At 39.3% G+C, this 15,214-nt stretch overlaps 4 protein-coding genes across 4 annotated transcripts; 1 reads left to right on the top strand and 3 right to left on the bottom strand.

Moving 5' to 3' along the window:
- Positions 1–1,318: 1,318 nt before the first annotated feature.
- On the bottom strand, positions 1,319–4,298 carry LOC145433315 (IQ motif and ankyrin repeat domain-containing protein 1-like). The gene is made up of 4 exons (XM_080310381.1): positions 4,076–4,298; positions 3,774–4,014; positions 3,409–3,537; positions 1,319–1,492 (listed from the first exon to the last, which is right to left on the bottom strand). Exons 2-4 carry the CDS (start codon positions 3,815–3,817, stop codon positions 1,336–1,338), a joined length of 330 nt encoding a protein of 109 aa, XP_080166507.1. The 5' UTR covers positions 3,818–4,014; positions 4,076–4,298; the 3' UTR covers positions 1,319–1,335.
- A 442-nt stretch (positions 4,299–4,740) lies between these two features.
- LOC145433304 (IQ motif and ankyrin repeat domain-containing protein 1-like) lies at positions 4,741–11,827 on the bottom strand. The gene is made up of 12 exons (XM_080310368.1): positions 11,686–11,827; positions 10,530–10,665; positions 10,155–10,236; positions 9,283–9,447; positions 9,047–9,218; positions 8,832–8,977; positions 8,175–8,314; positions 7,562–7,709; positions 5,848–5,956; positions 5,560–5,791; positions 5,344–5,472; positions 4,741–5,218 (listed from the first exon to the last, which is right to left on the bottom strand). Exons 1-12 carry the CDS (start codon positions 11,771–11,773, stop codon positions 5,047–5,049), a joined length of 1,719 nt encoding a protein of 572 aa, XP_080166494.1. The 5' UTR covers positions 11,774–11,827; the 3' UTR covers positions 4,741–5,046.
- Positions 11,825–14,430, bottom strand: LOC145433309 (uncharacterized). Its single transcript, XM_080310374.1, has one exon. It carries the CDS (start codon positions 14,360–14,362, stop codon positions 13,574–13,576), a length of 789 nt encoding a protein of 262 aa, XP_080166500.1. The 5' UTR covers positions 14,363–14,430; the 3' UTR covers positions 11,825–13,573.
- LOC145433313 (cystatin-A-like) lies at positions 12,048–13,515 on the top strand. Its single transcript, XM_080310378.1, has 3 exons — positions 12,048–12,187; positions 12,949–13,050; positions 13,120–13,515. Exons 1-3 carry the CDS (start codon positions 12,116–12,118, stop codon positions 13,237–13,239), a joined length of 294 nt encoding a protein of 97 aa, XP_080166504.1. The 5' UTR covers positions 12,048–12,115; the 3' UTR covers positions 13,240–13,515.
- Positions 14,431–15,214: the final 784 nt, after the last annotated feature.

Raw genomic sequence — 15,214 nt, 5'->3', positions numbered from 1 at the left:
TTCAATGTACTATTTTTAGGTGGTGCACGAACAAAAGGATGAATATGAATATACTATTTAATCTGCAGAGATCGTCAAACTAGTCAAGAAGGCTACTCAAGTAGACGTAGAAGTAGCAACGCAGAATTCTACTCAAGTGCGAGTAAAAGTAGTGCTTTTTGAAGGTGCCCAAAACTACTTCGAGTAGAAGTAACATTTGCTTTCTATCAAAACTACTCAAGTAAGTAAGTAGTTTTAAAAAGCAGTCATAAATACGCTTTCATTGGACGCTTTTGTCGCTACACCCGAAGCAGAGGATTTACGAAGGATTCGGCCGCAACATGTGATACAAATGATAGTTTTGCTATAGAACAGTGGTTCTTTACCTTTTTCATCCCAGTACCCCTTTTCTGAATGCATGACGGCATGTAGACCACTCTCGTATTACGAAGCACGGAGGTAATCATAATCCGACGATGAGCGATACGGATAAGTTGTTCGGATATTACTTAAGCGTTTTTCGCGAGTAGGAAGGCAACTGAAAATACGGTAAGTCGTAAAATTCCAAACTTTCACTGAGCTCTATTTCCGGTGATTAAACTATGCAATCTCCATAATTAAATCATAATGTCATACCATAGTGTCCTAAATGGTGTGGACACAACTAGATTGGACGGCTCACTGCATTTTGATTACGTCTCACTTTCAATTTGGCAAAAAGCAATTTTACGGCCATTTTTGATCTGCTATCCGAGCGCTAAATTTGATAAAACGGCTATCAATGGAAAGCTGCTACCGTACTAATTACGAAAATTTAAATTTTATTCTGCTCTTGGCCCTGGAACCCCCAAAATCAGCATCGAATTTTGTGTTGTAATGGAGTTCCGCATTGTGACGCAACCATGCTGTCTCGCAAAACGAGAGCAAGATGACGTAACCATGCCGTCTGGAATAACATGGCGCAGCTCAGGAGCAAGTGCGTACGATAGTGAGAGCATAGTGTTTTACCATAGTGTCCTATATGGTGTCGACACAGGCAAATCTCACGCCTCAGTGAAATTGTATCACGTCACAATTTCCATTTGGCTACAGGCAATTTTACGGGCACTTTTGACCGGCTTGCCGAGCATTAAATTTGGTAAAACAGGTATCAATCGAAAGCTGACTCTGCACTGATTACGAAAATATAAATTTTATTTCGCTCGTGGACCTGGAACTCCCACAATCAGCCTCGAATTTTTCATTGTTATGGAGATTGGCATTGGGACGCAACAATGCTGAACAATGCTGTCTGGCTCTTTTTCTCTTGAGCTATTCTCTCGTTTCGCCAGACAGTCCATAGGAGTCCCCATTGCTTTATTCAATTCTCACGGGGTAGAAAGTGCGCAGAAGGTTCTCCAGCGGTTCGGCTCTGCTTGAGGCGATAATCAACGAAAATTCCTCGGGTTTAAATTCGAATTGGTGATTATGTGAATATAATTCCCCATCTTCATCGCGAACAAGTTTCATATAACTGGAAAACAACGCAACAAATCACTCGTACTGCATGTCTACATCAAATGGCTTGTAAGATATACAATAGAATTTGAATCACAGCTCTACACAGTATTTTTGCAAATGAGATTTACTGAATGCGCAAAAACTTGGAAATTGATTAAATTACGAAGTAATACAACAATATCAAATTAGATTTCATTCTCATAAGCATGAGAATGGCAAATGTCTGAACACTGAACAGCAAGGAAAACCAAAAATTTGATTAGAATTAAAATTAAGAGCACGAAAACATTTCATAAATTATATTAGAATTACACTACATTATTACATTTCGCTATAATTGGCATAATTAGACAGCTAGGATTATCTAGTTGTAAAAGTCTGGATACGACCAGTAATTCCGGGTCGCTCCGTAAACTGATATTGTAATACGATGATGGGACGTGCTATGGCGTCACAATCAGAGAACGCTGCGTTAATACCATTGTATATATGTCACAGTATTGCGGCGCTTAGATTGTTCGGGTTCGGAGCAAGCAATTTTCGGGTAATTTTTAGTGCCGTTACCAGATTATAATATGTATTTTCTGAGTCAGCGCTACAGTAGCTTTCGTTTAAGAGCGGTTTTAATAAATTTTGCGCTCTGTTTGTCAGCTATAAGATTACCATATTTGTATAGGAAGCGACCAAAAACTGTTAGCTTTATCCATGTTTCGCAATCGTGCAATCACGTGTTCGCATCTATCCGCGGGTTAGTTATCTATATTCAAACTTTATATCATCCAGATGAGACCAATACTGGTCACGTCACCATAAATTTATCAACAGCGATCTATTTTGATGCCCCGCCGGAAAGGCACTTTTGACACTTTTGCACCGTGCGAGCGGGCAATCACATATAATTAATACACGATGCGTGTCTACGTTGGATTTCTGATATATGAGTGCCGACTCTCAAATATTTCACAATCGGAATCCGTCCCGCTTAGAGTGAACCTTACAAATTTAATTCTTCACAAACATTAAGAGTTCCACTGTTTCATCAGGTTGTAAACGTGGAAGTCTTTATGCAGTGCGAAATTATCGCGGGACACCGATCATGATGTTATCATGACGAAATAAGAATGTGAAAACGGAAACAACTTATTCACACCTAACACTGGTAGTATTAGTTAATATGCGATTTGTTTGACCACGCGAATAGTATATTGGATTCACAATTGAAAAAAGACTCCCAGATGTTGAGATGGTATTGTAATTTAGCTCTTTAATTGACAGTGACACTATATTCTAACTTCAAGTTGCTTTGGCCGCAGAACCATTAAAAAACTGTCATTTTCTTATGCAGTCACTTCAAATAAACAATAGCAAAATGTTAACAGAAAAAGGTTCATCTCAAACAAATTGCATGAAAAATAACAGATGTTTCAGATAGACCACGAGTAGCAGAGACTTGTAGTAGGAATGAATCAATGACATCATCTTTCTAGAAAAAGATATGAATAAGGTTTGCATAAAAAGTGTCAGATCACATTGCGTATAATGGTTAACAATACATATTGTATGTGGCTCATTGTAACGATTGATATAGGGCTGACGAGAACTGAGCTGGACGGGGCAAGTTGAGACGATCCGTCATATACGTGCTGTATTAATATCATGTGTAGGCTTGGTCTATATTCGGCAGATGACAAACGTTGTATTAGCTGTTCCTTTGTTTACATGGTTACTCTCAATTATAGACAATGAAGTTTGCTAAGAACACATAGAATATCGCTCGCTCACGTTTCGGGTAGATTCGTCACGCCGCAGCCTTTGTTACTAGTAGCATTCGTGATGCCTATATTTAGAATTCGTAGACGCGAAAACAAAGCCTTGCGGAGACCGTAGGTGTAGGATATCACTTTGCAACTGCTAAAATTTTCGACTCACTTTTCGTTTGCAAGAATTTCTTTACTGAATAAATCGTTCGCCAAATTCGGCTGGATAGTGTCCAACTGTTTCTTCACATAGTCCAGCATGTCAGCATCAAGGAAATCGATAACGAATGGCTTCCCAAATCTGTGTAAAAGGTATTGCTGTGTGAATTCCGCCACTGATAGATACGGTGATCTCTACGGGGCATGTTAGGCCTATCTGTAAAAGGATATAATTGTGTATCGGCCATATAACTGCCATCTCAAACCGGGGATTTTGCACTGGAGTTGTCGCAATTACCATCGTAGGTTTGTTTTGCTATAGCGGTATACCCGATTCAAATTTTCACAGATTAAGTCGATATAACAATTGATACGTACCTGATAGAGCCGATTAGTGCCTGTCTGATGGTATTCGGTTCCATATCCTTGCTGTTGGCAGTACAGAGGTAATTTGTGTCTCGATAACGCAAAAACGTGACGGCTCGGTCATTAGTATCAACGAGCAAAGCCCATCGTCCTGACTTCTTGATATCACCTTCCTGGTCTTTAACTAATACTTTATCGATATCTCTAAGAGAACATTTCAGACCCTCCAAGACTTGAGGCTCAGCCGGCTTATCTGAAAAAATATGTATCTATGAATTTTGAGCAAGATTTGCTTTATCACACCGTTAACGTACTCTTCGTGGATTTGGAACTACCTGCGTGCGGCCTGCACTGCGGGTTTCGCCGGTGTTTTCGCTGGAGCTTTACCCCTTTTTGTCACAGCAACTTTTCCTTTAGGTTTGCTACTCATGCTTACTTGAATTAGGATAGAATCGCCGCAAATCGGGTCTAATTGATGCCGAGTAATAGCCTATTCGCTACATAGTGGTGCTACTTATAGATGCTGCTTGCTATGGCAACTGTAGGCTTTTCTCGAGTGTTGTTACTCGAGCGCCCCCTCCGGAAATTATTGTAAACATAAATTAGTCATGAACAAAGTCACTCAACTATGTCATATGTCATAGTTGAGTGACTTTGGTCATGAACAACCAACAGAACTTGGTCATTGCCTTCGCAGTTGCCAGTTGGTTTGGTTGCATGTCGAGTATGTAGCTACGGTAAAATGGAGCGCAACTGAAAAATACCCGCGGTCAACTAGTTATATAATTGCTCAGCTCACAAATACTTCGATGAATAGTTAAGAAAAAAGCGAGGGCATTGATGACTGCCTGACGATTAGCTCACTGCAATACCTGGCGCTGGCAGTAACTTTACTAACTTATAAGTCCTCCTGGTCAACTCATGGACGTGTCAAATGTAACCAATATGGGTAATTGAATGAAACAGAGCACACTCGAAATAGCAGTCTTCAGTCTTATTTGGTATCCACAAAAAAAACGCCCGAATCACGTTCTTGATAATGCACAAAAGCAGCTCATATTTAGGCTCCTCATCAAATGTTGGATGATACACAAGTAGTATAAGGATTAAGGATACGTGCAATTTGGGTAACAGTGGCGATTACTCATTTCTGTCTAAACAGTATCACGCTGGTCAATCGTGACGAGAAAATTGTCTCTATAAATACTTCAGCTTCAGGTAAACATTCATTATAACCCAGCAGCAATAATGCAGAAGAATAAGCAGACATAAAGATGTGTAGGCTTCATAAACCGTCAGGCAGGACGATTCTTATTGCATATGTACTTTCAAGAAGAAAATCAGAAGGGAATTTGTTCTTTGTTACTAGTACAAACAGAAATTTATCAACTCTGTGATGCTGGAATTTAGATTTCTGATAGGAATCTCCATCATCAGGCTTTACCAATTTCATGTATCTGTGAAACATGAAGTGTATCTTGATAAGATGAGAAGTATGACACGAACAAGAATGAGGTGAAATTCGATCTTAGATAGACTGTTCTGTTTAATACAGATTGCCATCTTACTGTTAGAAACTTACCCTTCTTGTGTCAGAAGTTCCTTGCTCATAATGTCCGATAACAAGTTAGGTAAAATCTGATCAAAAATGTCACTTATGGTATCGTACATGTCGACTTCTAGCATATCAACAACCATTGGCTTTCCGAATCTAAAATAATTCAGTAACATTTTATATAACATGATAATTGTAGGATTCCCAATTGGATTTCAAATTTAGAAAAGATTTTTTTCGTACCTTATGGAGCCAAGCAATGCAAGTCGAATCACATCGGGTTGCATTTGTTGCGGATTGAGCGCACACAGGTAGTTGGTATCTCGATAACGCAGGAAGGTCGTTGCTTGTCCAGTTGGATCAATCAACATGGGCCATTTGCCAGAATCAGAAATTCTGTTGCCCACATCTCTCATCAAGACTTCGTCTAGTTCTCTTATATTGCATTTAACACCTGGTAATGCTTCATCTCCACCTAAAAACATACAGTGATATTATATCAAAGAAACTGGTTTGTTTGAGTTAACTTGCCTTCATGTTGTTGCTCTCTTAATCGCAGCCGTGCTTGCTCTAAATTGCTCCTGGCCTTATCAGCTCGCATTTTTGCGATTTCCAGTTCTCCTTCAGCATCGTGAACAGACTGCAAACAGGTCAAGCTGTGAATTAATGTGATCTCTCATATGCACTCTGGTAATGTTGGAAAGCTATGGAAAGATGTTGAAATTCTAGTTGCAGTTCAGTGCAGTTTATTAATAATTCCATCAACCCCACTAGATTGCGATAAAATGAAAATGGAGTCGGAGTCAAAACGACTTGGAGTCGGAGTCGAAACGACTTGGAGTAGCCTTTCAATCAAACACCCACCTTCGGTTCGGTTTAATAGCAAATTTTATCAGTTTATTACACGACAAAAATTGCGATACAATGAAAAGATAGGAAGGTGTCGAAACGACTTGGAGTAGTCTTTGAAATCAGACATCCACCTTGGCCTAGGCCAGGGGTGTCAAACTCAACTTGGGTAGCGGGTCGGATTCAAGCACATCAATCGCTCACGGGCCGGACCAGTCAAATAATTCCAATATGTTACGTAGAAATCCATATCTTTGTTTTCCACTGGAATGGTTTTTACCAACGCTATGCAAAATAGTATTATACACTCTATCACAGATCATGAGGGCTGAGGACTCTATTCGACCAACAAACAATGGAGTTGGCAAAAATACGATAATTGACCTATTGAATACAGTTATGTATTTTACATGCAACGGTTTCGGATTGTCGTTTCCGCCTCTGTGAATAACAATTATCTGGCCCATTTTTTCAGAAAATTCAGAACTGAGTGTGTACTATTTTGCCTTCTCAAAATGTAGTGTCAATGTCGTCGACTCATTGCTGATGGTTACTTGAGTGATAACTCAAAACTGCCGACAGATTGTTATAAGGTGGCCTATGAACATTTTCGACATTTGCTGTCTTGATGAGTTATAATATTTACGTCGCAGTACTTATTACTAAGAATCTCAACTTCTGTTAAAAAGCTGCTGAATAATGCGATAAATTTTCCATTTACTCAGTATGTTTGACACCCCTGGCCTAGGCGATGTAAGAGGACGCATGCACACTGAATGAAAAGTGAAAGAAGTTAGTATGAAAAAACAAGCGACAAAAATGAGGTGGCATGTCACCTTGGCCTATAGGAGATACATGTATACTAAATTAAATGTAACAGAAGATAAGAAAAAAAGGGCGAGTGATGAAAATGAAGTTTTATTCTCACAATATATTCCAAAATTTCTTGTGTGAAGCGAAACAGGGTCATTCGTGATAGCGAAATCTATTCAAAAACGAATACGGGTAAAAATTGCCTAAATACTGTGCTAAAGGAGCAATAATATGCAATCAAGACTTGTGGTGGGACCAGAGGTGGTCAACAACTAAGTACTACTTTTCAAAGTACTTCAAGTAGATTTTGTCTCAAGTGGTTTATGATTCTAGATTACTTCTACTTGACAGTTTTCAGTTTTTTAGGCAAAACTAGGCCAAGAATACTTACTTTTTTATTTACTTGCAAATCGCTACTTCTACTTGAGTAGAAATTTATGGCGTGACTTCTACTGTAGTACCAGGGGTTACTACATTGACCACCTCTGCTTAGGACTCATAGTTTACCGAAGTATTACAGTGATCAAGGCTGGAGAACAGCAGCAGTGTCCAAAAATACTCATCAACAAATCACAAATACAACCTGCAATGTGATTTCTGCGTGTTCCGGCGCTTCTAATGCGCACTTGTCATGCTCATGGATGCGTTTTTCCAATTCCATGTATGCTCTTTGTAGAACCTTCTGTGCTGTTTCGTATTGCTTTTGTATTTCTTCCAGTTCGTTTTGCAGCCTGGGATTTGTGAAGGTTGACATAAAATTTGTTCAGATCAGTTTGAGAATTTCATCAGATCGAACACCACAAGATTGTGATACAAGGGGAACGAAGGAGTCCAAATATCTTGGTGAAGTGAATCAATCAAACTCCCACCCTGGCTTATGAATATAGTAAAAATGGAAAAACGTCTTGAAAGAGGCGTACAGAGACAGACCCGATGAGAAATAGCCTACAGGATTATCAAAAATTACTATCATCCAGTCATCTGGAGGAATTGCAATTCTATATTTCAGTCGATTCATGTTAAATCTTCAAAATTGGAGTTAGATGGTGAGTCGTGCCACTTTACACAATCAGAATGGAGTCTTAAACAGGAGATGGAATGGAAGGCCGATATTCCAGAATCTGAGCAATGTGACTGAGGTCTGACTTTCCACTTAACACTGTCATGAAATATGAAGAAAAAAATCATGAACACACTTGCTAGCCTCTGCTTCTTTCCTCTTTTGATCTTCTGCTCTTCTTCGTTCTCTCTCGCCTTCCATCTTTTCTTTTAAGCTCTCGGTGATGGTGATGTCCCAGTTTTTTAAAACTTCATGAATCGCCTCAACAGAGCTAACCTGCAAAAGTCCAGGAAGTATTTTTACAACAGGGTGGTTCGTTTAAAATATTCGAAAATAAGTAGCCCTATCTGTGCAGTAAGAACAGATGTGGCGGTGGTTTTCGGTAGCACAATGTCATTTTCAATCGGAAATCATTACCAACGATCTCTGTAGGTAGATGTTCATTGTTCATTCACCAATCAGTTACTGACCAGAATTCTTAGCCAGCAAGGTCGGAGAGCGGAGGTAGGCTACTGATGCAGCACCATGACTTTGGAATTGACATTGCCTTATACTAATTTTATTCTTGAATTGTGTTTGTCCTTAAATTTCTACAGAGTTGTGACTGGCATAACGAGCTGACTATGAATTGGATCAACACAAACGGTCATGAGCACGAACGGTGTTTGTGCATGCAATAAGCAAAAACAAATTTTGTCAGGGTGGGGGGGACTTGGTAGCTGGTTCGTTACCCAAGAGGATTTTGTGCAAATATGTTCACGAAACACTGATATAGAACATACAAAGTTCTTACATGTTCAGGAGTATTTCCATCTTGGGCGTATATCCTCGGGTCAGCTCCGTACTGCAATAACGTTTCAACAGCGTCTAGATGCCCGCCAAATGCAGCCCTGTATAAAGGAGTCCGACCCCACGCACCTACTGTATTTACATCCGCGCCTGCATTCGATAGAAAACTATATTTCTCGGTCTCGAACTCTTGATATACAGCTGCATGTTCTTCCTTACCTCTTTCCACTAGGAATTTTATAGCGTCAACACTACCTCCACCAGAAGCCTCAGACAATGGAGTGTTTTCATTGGCGTCTTCACATTCAACGATGGCCATTTGATGATTCCTGCGGACGACACGTCCGATCTCATCGTTTGGAATACCATTTTTATCATCCAAATCCGAAACCTTGACAGAATATATAATGTCAAATGTGTCACGTTAATTTTCTTGAATTGTCGCAAACAGCAACCTCTTTGAGAATATTCTCGAGTTCTTCAATATCACCGTCGAAAGCGGCCTCCAGCATTCGTTTCCTGCATTTCGCTTCCTCTATCTTCCTCCTGCGCTCTTCATCTTCGCGAGCAAGCTGCTTTTCTGCCGCTTCCTGCTCTGCTTTCACCATGGCGACGAAAGCCTGCACAAAATATATCACCTGTGAAGGCTAAGCGTTCCCAAGGGTATTGGATGTCGGATCCTGTTACGATCGGATCCGTAAGTATTAGCATACTTGTAAGACATGAAAGAGCTCTTTCTTCAGCGCAGGGGTTCTTAAACTGGGGTCCACGAACCAATTAGGGGTACCATAAGGTAGTTTTAGGGGGTCTGTGCAAGGGCAATACGTTGTCAAGAAACTCCATAACCAAATTTTCCTTTGAGAATGACATAGTGAGTGGGACTGTGACTACCTTGTCTAGTCATTAGTTATCTTATTTTGGGCCTGGTACAGCCAAAATAGAGTTGAGCTTGATGCGATAACCCGCCATTCATTGGCTTCTGAAATTTTGGTGGTACAGGCAACCGCCCACAGAACTTGACGGGGTCGCTGATCAAAGAAGTTTAAGAACCCCTGCTCTGGCATGACTAGCAGTCCCGACTTTGAGGAGCTTAAAATTTCTGGAAGTAGAATTATAAATGTTTAGAAGTAGACGACTTCCTTTTACAAGTGAATAGGAATGTAAGCCTATCCATTCAGGTATTACTAAATCTCAGTTGAAATTGGATTGAACACACCGATAGTACTAGAATCATTCTAAAGCGAGTACTTGAGCACTTGTATAAATGAGAAATGTGGTCAGATATTATATATTGTTTCTGGGTGCTGTGGAGACAAAATAATCTCACCTCTCTCTGCAATCTTTCAATCATGTCATTATATTCTTCCTTCTGCGTTTGAAGTTTCTTCAATTGTCTCCTCGCTAGGAATCTGACACAATTGAAATGATATTCCTGATTTTACCAGTGCCCGACTGTATTATATTAGGATATTTGAACAGCCAATTTTAGGCCTTTGTCTTCATGTTTGAACTGATGAGACATAGCCTATTGGAGTGAAAGTTTTTGTAGTTTGTTCAGTCTCACGAATTGTATCCATGTCCATTGTACATTGAATAGATGGTTTTGAGGAGTTCTCTTTTCTTAATACTAGCCCAAGTTCCACAACATTTGTGCAAAATTTTGATGCCGGGTTTTTATCCATACTAAGTGGCAAAAACAAACCTTCTGATATTTTTTTGAATAGTGATCGCAGCCAAATCTTGAGGAGATGGTCCCTTTTTTTCTTCCTTTTTTTGAGGAGCCTTCGCACCACCCGCGGGTTTCTTTCCAGTTGCTGCAACTTTTTTACCAGGTGCACCTATTTCATGCCCATAACGAGTAATGCAATATGCGACTATATAGTTTACTTTGATCCATCATAACCACGAATTATTAGGATACTAAAGACTATATATAGTGTTTAATATCACGTTACTAACAGATGCGTTTGTGCTCATGCCTTACGTGTTGCCTTCAAAATTTGCATGAGCATGATGTAATCTCAGATATGGTCAAATTACATATTGATTGTGGGCCTACTCAAGCGCAAGTAGAATTAATGTCGTAAATTTCTACTTGCAAGACATGACAGAACTAAATTAAGAAGACATTGATGATACTCATGTATCCGACAAGTAAAAGTAATGCCATAAATTTCTTCTCAATTACGAGAAGAAGTCTTGATTTTCAAGACATGAATAAAGTAAATTAAGAAGTAGCCTACTCGATCAAAGTCTGAAAATCTCTGACGTAAGTAATTTGTAGAAGTAGATTGGGACAAGGTATAGCAGACTTTTGTTAGACGATTGCCAGTGATTACATTCAGGAATCATCAGTGCCACTAATACATCACGTTGATGCCTTAAATTGGTGAAACTTCTGGAGTTATATTGTATTACTGTGATACAGGGTTGTAACTATTGATCCAAATATCCTACCTCTTTCCACGTGACAAGATTTGAATCGTAAGAGGACAGTAGTTTGGCGTGCTAACATGTTAAAGTACAAATGAAAGTAGTCTAAAGTCATAATCACATGCTAGATCAAGTAGTCCAAGTATACAAAACCTACTTGAGTGGTTTGATAAAGTAGAATTACTTTGTAACTGACCAGTGACCACCCTTGCCACACCAAGGATAAAGAATATAGTGATATGCTTGGCCTATTGCGGTAAAGGCTGCTAATCTGATGAAAACACCTATGTAGATGATATGGTCTAGAGGTCGAGTACATGTCCAGTAATTGAGACATGAATTTGAAATGAATTAGTGCACATTCATCAGGTATAATGATGAGGTATAAAGATCATTCACTATTCAATATCGTGGTCTGAACTCACCTGAAACTGTTTTGGCTTGTGCTTGTCTTGGGCCGGGTGCCCTACGTACAGGTGCACTAGGTTTCGCGGTTTGCCTTTTAGGAGGCATTATGTGTATCAACGTGTCTCAGCCAGCATAAATCAACATATTTTTGTCAGATCTATGATGAATAAAGGGCTCACAATAAAAATGTACGAAACGTATATTGAATTGTGGAAGCTGACAATAGCATTGCTCATGTTTCTTTGTGACTCGTATACAAAACCAAGGAAATATGAAACTCTCAACCAGAAATCAACACTTCCTGTTGTTTTCAATAATCTCCTTTCTCAGCTCACTTAGTCACAACAGTGAGCGGTATAAATCGATGATGGAATGTTTTCAGATCATTTAAGAATAGACAGCTAGAGAATTCAACAGGAACTAGAAGGAATTCAAAGATTCAACATAATGACTACGATGATGGGTGGATTGTCTCCTGAGAAATCAGTGACAGAAGATGTACGGGAAATGGTGAACCAGGTAACTATAACTTCATCAAGATGGGTAATGGGTATGTGAAATATGATAACGATGGGCATAAACAAATGTTTGAAGGCATCTAATTTTCAGTGCTTCAATTTTGAAGGAAATACCTTATATTTAGGCAAGATTGAATATTGTAGTTCAATGACGATTTTTACACTTGAAGTACATGTATCTCATTCTCAAGTGGAGAATTTCAAATGATGTTGTTGTTTACAAAGCATCTCAGAATTGCAATACCGGTACTATGAAATATAGGAAGACTGAATCAAAATGAGATTGTGAAATCTACCAAATATTCAACTTAGTATTCAAATAGAAATGCACAAACTTGCTGAAAAGAGAAATAAACGCTGGGTGAGAAATCCAGACATTATCACATAAAAAGGGTGCCAGAAATCGAAGTCAAACGGCACGCGGCTACACAATGTTCACTGCGTTCTCACTTCAAAATTGATTCAGTAGCAAGGAATGAGGAATACTCTTCCACAGTTAGGGGTCAACAAACCTGATTGATTGATTGTGGTGGTTGTAAGAGACAAATAAAATACATCAGGCGGAATTATGCATGCGCACTGTTCACACAAAGTGATTTTGCTTCATAACAATCTTTTGAAAAGTGGAAATAGCTCAATATTCAAGTATTGCATAATTTGGATTGGGCGGTGCCTATACATCTGAATTCTCGCGTCTTTCATCACAAAATCATTCTCATTTTTGTGTGTCAGCTAGTACAAATGCATCTACTCTTTCCGTAGGTGCAAGCAGCAGCAGAGCAGAAAACAGGACAGAATTTCGATCTGTTTGAGGCTACCAAATATTCCTCACAAGTGGTGGCAGGAACGAACTACTTTGTAAAGGTGGTATACCGTAATTCAATACGAACTTAATTTTCAGACAGCAATCGTTCATGCGATATTGTCATACAGGTAAAGATCGGATGTGACTGCTACATCGAGTTGAGAATATTTCAGTCTCTGCAACAGGACATCGAATTGGCCGGGGTAAAAACTGGTCTGACCGAAGACTCGCCAATCACATATTTTTGAAAATTTGAACTAGTTTTGTTTGGAGACTGACATATAACTGTATTTGCCACAATTATTTTTACCCAATTAATATGCATACCGTTGTGTACTCGTGCTTCCCGCAATCTTTCAACATATTTTGTTTTTGCACTCTCCTTCTTGGGATGTGAAAGTGAAAATATAAAAATTCACACAGAATTTTGCTCTATAGTATTTAGTTTAACTATATCCCTCGTATAGATCTCTAGTAGGCTACTATTACTGAGCAATAAATTTTGATTACTTGTCTCTTCTGCACGCCTTGAATGAAATAAACAGATGCGACTGTGAAGAACAGAATTAGTTCCTTGTTCAACTACAATTGATTTAGGGTTACAACTGGAAATTCACCCACTAATATGAATTCCAAGCCTTTCCAGTGTACAGGTTTAGTCTTCATCATGTTACATCTCAAATCGACCTTTACCATGTCAGACATTGACAGAATCTCATCATCACTCACTGCCTCAATCATATTATGTGACAAGACCAAAACTTTGAGATTTTTTACATCTAGTAGAGGCGGTGGCACAGATTGGAACTTATTGCATGATAAATCGGCATACCGTAAATTTAACAATAAATATAGATTGCTTGGTAATGTCTCCAAATTATTTTCTGCAATAGATATCCATTTCAAATTTTTTAAATTAGCAATCTGTTTTGGGACGGTTTGCAGAGAATTCTTCCGTAGTCCAAGACGTGTTAAATTCTCTAGAGAACCGATCTCTTTCGGAATCGTTACCAACGAACATTCGGTAAGCCACAGTTCCCTCAAATTCGACAGCCTCATGATGTCTGGCGACAACGTACCAATTGGTGTGCGGCACAAGCTAAGCTTCTTCAATAGAATGAAATCCCTTAGTTTGCTTGGCAGTAAGGTGAACTTGTTCCCATCCAGAACCAATTCTTCGAGAGAACTGCATAAATGCATGATCTCCTCTGGTGGAAGCACAAGTTCATTGTCGTTGAGAAGTAAAACTCGTAAGTGCCGAATCTTAGCAAGCTCTTCGGGCAAAACACTAAGCCCTCGATGACTTATATTCAAGCATAGATGTCCGTTAGCAATTATTCTTTCTACAATATCCGCAACGGATTCTGCCATTCATAATTGCATTCCCCTTGATGTTAAATTCGTTTCGACGGACGCCGCACGATAGCAACACAGCTGATTTGGACTCTATCACCACCTTCCGGTGACATGGTAATGGATTTGGATGTTTAGAATCCCGGAAGAGAATATATGTCAGCACAGAGCACAGCATGGCAATTTACAGCGTTATCATCATCCTGTTCCTGGATAACTCAAATGAATATGCTGTAATCTCATATTGCTTAGCCTTAGGGTTAACATATTTTGGGATCCGGAAAGAAGGACACTTTTTACAAATCATAAAAGTCAGATTAACGGACTTCTACTTATTCGAAAATATATTTATCGAGAAATCCTATCGTCATTTTTGAACTACCGACTCCATAAAGACCCACTCCAATATTCATATCACGGACTTCGCATCATTTATGGCGTTTTTGTAGTTGTGCCTGTCCAAGTGTCCAGTGTCCAGTGATCTGGAGGTCTAGGGAGGACGAATTGCCAAAAGGGGGATATTTAGGCGTACTCGGACGACATTTTTGATTTCCAGAAAAATGAGGACAAATCCTCCTAAAAGCACACATGGCAGCCATAACATAGCGTCTCAAGCTCTGGTCTAGCACGGTTGGGAAGCTGCTTTCAAATATATCATATATTTGTCTTGTGATGTATATCAATCAGCTCGATGCCTTTTAGCCTGAACAAAAGGAATGCGACTCGTCTTCTTCAATTGGTGATTTTAGCGCTACAGATACACTAATGCAGATAGATAAAGGTGTGAATTCTAGTACATTGTGATTGCGTCGGAGCGATGCTGTAATCTACGAGTAGGAATTAGAGCTGTCTGATCGATCCTCAACTTGA

This window comes from Botryllus schlosseri, chromosome 2, assembly GCF_051294905.1.
Source record: "Botryllus schlosseri isolate E-star chromosome 2, Bs_hap1, whole genome shotgun sequence".
In the NCBI taxonomy this organism is placed as follows: Eukaryota; Metazoa; Chordata; class Ascidiacea; order Stolidobranchia; family Styelidae; genus Botryllus; species Botryllus schlosseri.
This window is presented reverse-complemented; position numbering and strand designations above follow the sequence as displayed.